Below are 9,107 nucleotides of genomic sequence, written 5' to 3'. Positions count from 1 at the left end.
CATCTCCCCAGGAAGGAGCCTGAGACCCAGTAACCTGAAGGGCCCAATTATATTTAAATGCATGAATTAAGAGAGTTTGATAGCTTTTTTTCTCTCTTGCATTTACCTACAGGGTTTTAAGTATCTGTTTCAGGAACAGGGTGAGTTTTAGAAAGCAGATCTGAAACCTAACAGATGCATATAGACTACTGAATGTAATTAAAACAGCTTTCTGGAAGACACAGTATTAGAAGTGAAATGCATTTGGTGTAAATGAGGTTTCCCTACCCTCAGAATTGATATCATAGCCCCAGTCTTTTGTTACTAACAAGTACTGGAAGTAAAAGAAGTGTTGACAAAATTTCAAGTTTCTCCATTTCTCCATTTCTGTTTTTTCCTGCTGCTGAGAATATCAGGAGGTGGGACTGTGGCCACAAATAAATGATCTATTCAACTGCAACATTTTGTTTTAGTCTTTTTAAAGGTAAGCCTGAAGCACAGTTGGCCCAAACCCCTCTCTATGAAACCACTTGGCTGTTGTGAGAGCAGCTTGCTTTTATTTTTTTCTCCTAGAAGCAAGCTTGCAGTTGTAGGAAAGCCAACATGGCTCTCAGGCATCCTCTTCATTTCTTGAAGCTAAGAGTGGGAAACTCGTACTTTTCATAAAGAAAAAGAACTACTCACTGTGCAATACTTAATTGAAGTAAAATCAGCAATAAATACAAAAGGATCCTCCAAGTTTCTGTTTTTGGATAAATACACTGACATGTATAATCTTTTACTAATAACTTCTGTCTTCTCATTGCAAATTTGCATTGAATGCTAACAAATTTACATTTAATATGCATCCCCTATGAAGACAGGCTGTGAAAGTTGGGGCTGTTCAGCATGGAGAAGAGGAAGTTGTGTGAGGAGCTCATAGCAGCCTTCCAGAATTGGAAGGGAGCCCACAGGAAAGCTGGAGAGGACTCTTCGTCAGGAACTGTGATAGGACGAGAGGGAATGGCTTCCACTGAGAGACAGTAGGCTTAGATTAGATATCAGGAGTAAATTCTTTATGTGAGGGTGGTGAGGCACTGGAACAGATTGCCCAGAAAAGCTGCAGACTCCCCATCCCTTGGGGCATTCAGGGCCAGGCTGGATGGTGCTCTGAGCAACCCGGTCTGGTGAGAGCTGCCACTGCCTGTGGCTGGGGGATTGGAACAAGATCTCTTTAAGGTTCCTTCCAACCCAAACCATCCTATGATTCTGTGATGCTGTCTTGCTTTTACTTTAGTTAAAAACATATATGTGAAGGAAAGCCTTCCCAAATGAAGGAAATGAAAGATATATTTAGAGAGAAAATGGCTGCCAGGTGAGAAGCCTTGTAGAAGCAGCTCTCTGGTTTTTAGCTACTGTTTCTAGACTTTCCAAAGACCATCCCCAGAAGCTGCTGGGCTGCTTGTTGGACTGAACTGAGTAGATTTTAAATGAAAATATGGATGAAATCATGGGATACTGAAAGATGGCGCTCAAAACTACTTCTCACTTCTTTCAGTGAATAGGGTTTTCAGTCAGGATTTTCATCCACTGACAGATGCCACACAGACCTAGCTTGTTCCTGCTGGCCAGATTGCCCTTGTAGGCTGACTCCATCCTGTGAAGTAGCTGGTCTGCAAAGTTGGAACGCTGAAATCTGCAGCTCTGAGTGAGCTCTTGAATCAGGAAATGCATGCCAGTGACACCACCTAATTACTCAGAAGATCTCCTGTAACTGACTGACTATGAGTTCATTTGCCTTGGGACATTTCATCTAGTGATTGCCTTACATCATTGTATTATTCAGACCATAGAGGTAACCCTACTACACCAATTAAATTAATTCAAAATATTTATGTAATTACTAAAGCATGAAACTAGCCAGTGCTGTCTGTGTTAGCACAGCCTTTGTGACCTGGGCTTTGAACTGTGTTTTATCCAATATAGCTCAAACATGCAGCAACTGAGCTTTCACATTTTTCTCCTAGAAGGCTGAAAAGAGCATTTGCATGGGGACAAGAAGTTTTAATTTAATTAAAAAAAAATAAAAATTAAAAATTGGTGGTTTTTTTTTGGTTTTGGGGATTTGCCGGCACTGCTGGTGTTTGAGCCAGGTTCAACACCTGCATCACCCACCTCCTGTGGATACAGACTTGTGCAGGGTCATCCCAAGGTCCAGCTGAGGAAAAAGCTGACAAAGCCCTGACCCAGGCCCTGCTGTAAATCCCAGCCTGTTAGGACCTACCTTCCCTCCCTCCTTTCTTTCCTCTTGAGCTCTCACAGCAAGGGAGTCTCTGGAATGGCTGAAATCCTGGAGGACGACGCCCTCTGCAGCTCGCTCCCTGTTTTATTTGGCATCTGCAAGAGAAAAAGTCGTTTGGGGATTTTTTGGAAGTGTTTGCCACTGTAGTTCTGAAAAATCAATGTATCTGTCTACACTTAGGAGAAAAGGAGTTTCCTTGATCTTCTTTGCCCAAACGTTTCCTTTAAAATCAATGCTTCTGGCAAGTGATACATACCTGTTGTCTCTTCATTATGACAGCAAAACCTGTAGTATGTTTATTAGTATTCATAGTTATAGACTGGAACCAAGAACCAGAACTTTTTTTTCTTTTTTTTTTTTTAATTTTGACATGTTTTCATGCATAAAGAAAAATCCTGTAACTATTTTACTTTGATATTTTGTTCCTTAGTTTCATGCTGAATCTCAGTACCAGGAGGTCATTAAGTATAGACTTCTGTTTGACTTTCCAAAATAGACAAGTATGAGAATTTTAATTTAATTTAATCATCGACTTCAAAAGTACTTCTTTTGAACCTTGGTTTTTCTCTAAGTCAGTGATACCAAGCTAGATCAAATATGTTCCAGCAGGCAGGGTGTGGAGAAATGAGCCAAAATGAATCATTTCCTACATAAGCAATTTTTTGTGTGTCTAGACACCTGATAACTCATCTAAAGCCCATCTTGTTAGCTGCTTATTCTTCAGTGTTCTCAGAACTTTTGTATAAGCCTTAAGTTCTTTCATCCTGTGTGTTTGATTGTTCTGTGTTTTTTTGAGAATCATAAAGGGAATAAAAAGATCTTTCCCTAATTTTTAATTTTATAATTCAATTCTGGAGATGATTCTAAGTATCTCAGCGCATGCAGGCTTGATAGTGGGCTCAGAATTACATTTAGTCTCATTTAATTCTGTGAGCAGACAGTTGGGTGCATTCAATCAATAAAGTTATATGCTGATAATACACTCTGAAAAGCAGTTGATGATAATGATTCACCTGGTGACATATCTTTTATGACCTTGATATCAGCAAGTTGTTTAAATGAGTGTTTATGATGTACACAAGAAGTGTTGCAGACATATGGGCTCTACACAAAACGTTATCTTTATGTGGTTCGGGTTTGGCTTCTGTCTGAAGCACTGATTCCAAGAGAAGCCGAATGGAGTCAGCACAGGACTCCTCTGCTTGTGCTCTTTCCTGTCCAGCACCTTCCCGACGCTGGACAAGAACAGAAATAATTCTGTTTTGAGGTGGAGCTGGGACAGAAAGAGGAGCTCCGGTGCTCCATGCCTGGTAAAAACATTTAATTAGAATGAGGGGTTTATAATCATTTTGCAAATAACCCAGTGAATTCATAAAGTGTTTTAATTGGTTTCAGTTCAAGTAGATAAAAACACAAGAGACTCTTCCAGAGTAATTTTCTCCATGCTTGAGAGGATTAAATGTGCACTTGCAGTAATGGAGATTAATATATCCCACAGGAAATCAGTCCTATTGGAGATACATAGATGAACTGATAGGCCAAAATGATAAAATTGCAGATGTTGCTGTGTTTGTCTGGCATCAAAAATCACGCTGTCCCATCCTCTCATGGCTGGCATCACCTTCAGGACTGAAGTAAGTATGTAGTGGATGCTGGTATGAGAAGATAGACACTGTTTGCTTAAGGCCATATTGTTATGAACATATTTCTTTTTCAAGATTTCCACAGGTGGATGCAACTAGATTGTATTGCCAACTGATTCTGGTTACCTTAAGATCAGTAAACAGAAAAATTGTTAATTTAGTCTTTAATGTTCAGTAAGCGAAACATGGTGGCAGACTTATCTTATTAGAATCAACTTGGTACAGTATTTCTCCAGTCTTGAATGAAATAGGAGCAGTAGAAGAAGTATTTTAGAAAATTTATGAAATACACAGATCCCTAGAACCTGTCAGATTTACATAAATTTGGGGCCACATCTTCACTTATCACAGATCATTCCTATAAGTATTCAACAAATTGTACAAAAGACATGGGCAATTAAGTGTTGATTTGTTTCTTTTTTTTTTTTTCTTCTTTTTTTTTTTTTAATATAATAAAACCCTAATTTGCACTCAGAATGTACAGCCAGCATACAAATTTTAAATCTGACTAAAATATTTTCCAGCACAGTTTAGGATGATTAAAACTGGGCAAACTGGGAAATTTATAATAATTATAATATTTATATATAATAATATATAATTTATAATAATTATAAGTGGGATTTGCAAAAAGGAGATCTTTAGGGGGGCTATTTAGAGACTCTTTCTCCTCATGTGATACCATGACAAATACAGAATTAAAACCTGTATGTTATTTGCCCATGGATATTAAATTTCAACAGTTCATTAAAGTTGGGGAAAGATGACTACCATCTTCACACAAACATTCTCTTTTTCACTGACAGGTTCATCTATTCACCCAAATAATAATTGCCTTTGTCATTTTATTTTTTGTTTCTTTGCAGTGCCTCTCTCTCTTCACATGGCAACTGTGTCTGTGCCAGAGCAGGAGAGCTCCAGAGGATGAGCTCCCTGGTCAGCACCTCACACCTCCAGCTCGCTGCCTTTGCTCTGGGCACCATAGGCTGGATCCTGTGCACCGTTTCAATGGGAATTGTGGAATGGAGAGTGTGGCATGTGGACAACACCACTGTCATCTCCTCTGGCATTGCCTGGGTGGGGATTTGGAAAGTCTGCTTCATCAGTTACCTTCATGTCTCACCTGGCTATAGAGAACAGTTTTGCCATAAATTCAGTGGCTATGACTCCTTCATCCCCTATGAAATTTATGTTGCTCAGGGTCTCATGTTGATTGCCATGTTCATGGGCTTGCTGGGACTGGCTGCTACAATATTTGCTCTGAGAAATGTGTATATGGGAATCACTCACAAAACTCTCATTGCCCCGTTCTTCCTGGTGGGTGGCTTCTTGTACATATTTGCTGGTCTGTGTGTCCTGATTCCCGTGAGCTGGAATTTCTATTCTGTAGCTCACAACCAGAGCATAGCTTTTCCTCCTTCTTACTACATGCCCTCCAGTCCAGAGGCACAGGAAGCTGGTGCTGCCATTCCTGTTGGGATTGTGGCTGTCATCCTCCTGCTGCTAAGTGGGACGTTTTCTCTCTCATACAGATTTCCCATGACTGCAAACACTATCACGAAATCCTGACAGGACAAATCTCCCATGCTATTTCAGAACAAGAGCATAGTCAAGAGATAAGGACAGCAGCATGAGTGGTTGTAAAGTTAAGGAACTGCAGAATTTAATTTTATTCTATAGTAGCCATGCTATTTTCTTGTATGAACCAGTTGAGTCACCATCTTAGTACTCACCTATTACCAGAGGTTTGTTTTTGAGATAATTGCTGTTGAGCAGCAAATGTGATTAAATTTTGCCAGGTGTCCTCTTTTGTATATACAAACATTACTGACTAATTTATTTTTTTGGTGTAAAATATTTACTATGCTCAAAGAGCTGACTTTGAACTAACTGTCCTGTAAGAAAAATGTGAAGTAACATGTATTAAATGTGAATTTCTTTCCTTGTCGGTACTAAACTCTTTTGTTGTCTATTTAGTTACATCTGTAGCAAAGTATGTTTCGTGACAAGTCAAGACTTTTAAAACCGATAATATGATTTTCATCATGGTTGTGTCAAATGACTTTTCCCTGAATTGTCTTACAAATGTCTTGCCAGATTCTCCTCTTCCTCTAGGGCACATAAAGAGCCATTCCTTTATTGCTTCTGTTTTTCTTTCAAGCTATTTGCATTTTATGTTGCAACACGTTTGCCTGTGGGGAAGGTGTGCTCTTTAGTTCCTAACTGAGGCAGAGCCAAAAAGTCTGCAAGTGTTTGCTTCTTCATCTGACACTTCATTGAATCCAAATGTATTGCAAAAGACGGAAATAACTTGTACAAGTTGTTACAAAACCAGTGTCAAAATCAGTACTCTCAGTAACCAGGAATACTCAGTGCAACCTTCAGGTATGAGTCATCTGATGTAGAAATCTATATCCAAACCAGTCACTTCAGGTTCTGTTTATGATCAGTGTAGAGACAAAGACTGCCTTCTTCCAAGATGCCTAGAATGGCTGGGAGATTACATGCTTCCTAAAAACCTTTTTCTCTTAACTCACTGTAATAGCCATAGTAACCACAGCTGCTAACTGTGGCACATATAACCAAACTTCACCCAAGAAAAAAAGAAAGAAAAATGGTTCAAATACTGCACTAAGGGCAATTTAAAAAAAAAAGAAAAAATTTAGAGATTTGGAGGAATGAGCCAACAGTGTTGACAAACAGATGATCTCTTGAAAGAGGTCCTCAAAATGTTGTTGCACTTTTAAAAAATGCTACAGAAATCTAAGTAATTTAGTTTTACTCTTTTAATTGTCCTCCATTTTTAAAAAATACTCATGGAATCAGAGAAAGAAGTAATTTTTTTTTTTTTTTAAATGTAATAGTTTTTGGACATTGCAAGAGAGGGCAAAATGCCAACAAACAAGGACATCTTGCTGGTGGCTGTTACTACCCCAGCTTGTTCTAGAGGTCCAATTTTTCCTACGCATCTTCCCTTGGGCTTGACTTTGCTGTACAGTCTGACAATATAGGGACTCCACAGCACTTTCATTTTCTCTCCAGGCTCTTCTGAAACAGCAGCTTTTCTCATCATTGGTAATGTTTTCATTGCTGCAAGAATCTATCTTATGACTTTTATGATGTTGTAATATAATTTCAAGTGGTGTTTCAATGAAGGTAGTTTAATAGCTCATTTCTTATATATTGTTTCCAGTTTGGTTCCTAAAGTACATTCTTTACAATGTCAGTGGGTTTTAGTCTTAAAGGTAAAAATCTGTAGTACTGTCATCTCTTCCCTCAGAGCCTTCAATAATATTAGATTATATCATATTATATTTGTAAGGAAAAAGAAAAATATCTATCCATGTGTTTATGCCACTAGTAAACTTATTTACATTAGTAAACTATCAATATTTCCTGGCAAGTAATTACAACTTTAAGAGACAATTAAAGTTTTTTGAGTTAATGTATACACAGAAATGTCAGCAACCCCAACTGTATTTGTTTACTATATTCACTAAATCATTGGGTTCATTTGGCTAAAGAAAAAGGAACAAACATCATCAGGGACATGCCAAGTTTCTGTCACTGCTGCCACTGCTGTTTCCACTGGGAATTATATTCATCTGTACTGATGTGTGGCTATGAAATGCTGGTTGTGTACTAAACACAGACTAGATGGTGAGGAAATTCCTCAGCTAACCACTGGAACAGATTACCTAAGGAGATGTGTGGATTCTAAAATAAAGTTTTATCAAAAAAGTTTACATAAATAGTGCCAGGAAGACTGTAGGTGTATGAGTGAGCCCATCTCAGGACAGAAGACTTATCGAGATGGAACTCTTGGCATCCTTTTCCAGTCTCTCCATAGTCACATTATCCAGATTCTATGTTGATAAATGATAAAATATAATCTATGTTCAAATGCTAGTATATATTAAAACTCCAAGTCCTTCCCTGAAGGAAAGACAAGGGAAAAAAAATTTTACAGAATTATGGAATCATTTAAGTTGGAAAAGACCTCTGAGATAATTGAGTCCAACCTTTGGTCATCACTTTGTCATTGGCACTTTGGTACTGCTATGCCCAGCTGTTCCCTGAACATGTCCAAGGATGGTGACTCCTCCACCACCTCCCTGAGCAGCCCATTCCAATGCCTGACAACCCTTTCAGTGCAGAAGTTCCTCCTGATGTCCATCCTGAACCTCCCCTGGCACAGACATTTCCTCTTTCCCTGTCACTGGTAGCCTGTGAAAAGAGATTGACCCACATGGCTACACTGTCTTTTAAGGGCATTGTAGAGAGTGGTCAGGTCACCCATGAGCCTCATTTCTCTAGGCTAATATTAGGTCACAACAAAGGAGAGGCAAAACTTCCATTGATTTAAATGCATTGAGCCTGTCTGACCTTGATCCATCTGGGCAGTGTGATTTATTAAACAGTGTATGTTTGTGTTCACTACAATTTTGATACTGGAGGAAAGTAGAAGCCTTGAGCTTTTCCTTCACCAGCATGGCGGCATCGTTTCTTTGTGTATATTTCCATGACACATCTGTTTTAGATTTGAGAAGTTAAGTTACCTTTCAGTATGTCAGTTTGTTACCATGTCAGTTGTGCTTAGGGGTACTTTCAGTGGTTATCTGTAAAATCATGCAGCTGAAATGATTTTAGTTTAAAACTCAAAAATGTAAAATTATTTTGGAAAGCTATTTTTAGCCTAGACTGCTTTAGAGACCTACTCAATAGCCTGGCCCCACACTCATTTGTAGCAGCACAACTGAGGACAAGCAGGAAGCTGTAATGTAGGCAGGAGTGAGTTGCCAGGGCTGTGAGGTAGAGAGATAAGGGGCAAAAACCTCCTAAACAAATTTCACCACAGAATAGATCATATCGTGAAGCTCTGTCTCCAGCTTCAGTGCAAACGGGGACCTGCTCCTTCCCCTGTGACAGCACCGCTCGCCTTGTGGGCTCCACCCTGTCTAGGAATGTCTCCACACTGGCCTCAGTCTACACATAAACCAGTCTCGCTTTATTTTTTCTGAGCTGACAATAAACAAGTACCTTGTGATTCACTCACATGTCTGAATTCACTGCTGGGAGAATAATTTGAATACCAAGGCTCCCTTTCAGTTCTTCTGGGTGATAATGATAAGGACCCCATCTTTGACCTCCATAACACACTCCTTGGCATTAATCTTCCACACCATGCATTTTCTTAATTTTAT

General features: G+C 39.1%; 1 protein-coding gene across 1 annotated transcript; it reads left to right on the top strand.

Annotated features, from left to right (window-relative positions):
- Nucleotides 1-4,827: 4,827 nt before the first annotated feature.
- CLDN34 (claudin 34) lies at nucleotides 4,828-5,472 on the top strand. The gene has a single exon (XM_058829885.1). The coding sequence runs from the start codon at nucleotides 4,828-4,830 to the stop codon at nucleotides 5,470-5,472; it is 645 nt and encodes a 214-aa protein (XP_058685868.1).
- The last annotated feature ends 3,635 nt before the right edge of the window (nucleotides 5,473-9,107 follow it).

This window comes from Poecile atricapillus, chromosome 1 (genome assembly GCF_030490865.1).
Source record: "Poecile atricapillus isolate bPoeAtr1 chromosome 1, bPoeAtr1.hap1, whole genome shotgun sequence".
NCBI lineage: Eukaryota > Metazoa > Chordata > Aves > Passeriformes > Paridae > Poecile > Poecile atricapillus.
The sequence above is the reverse complement of the archived record's forward strand: the minus strand, read 5'-3'. Positions and strand labels throughout refer to the sequence as shown.

Bases quoted from the DNA above. Each gene is read 5' to 3' on its own strand.
- CLDN34 (XM_058829885.1), top strand. From the start codon at position 4,828: ATGAGCTCCCTGGTCAGCACCTCACACCTCCAGCTCGCTGCCTTTGCT.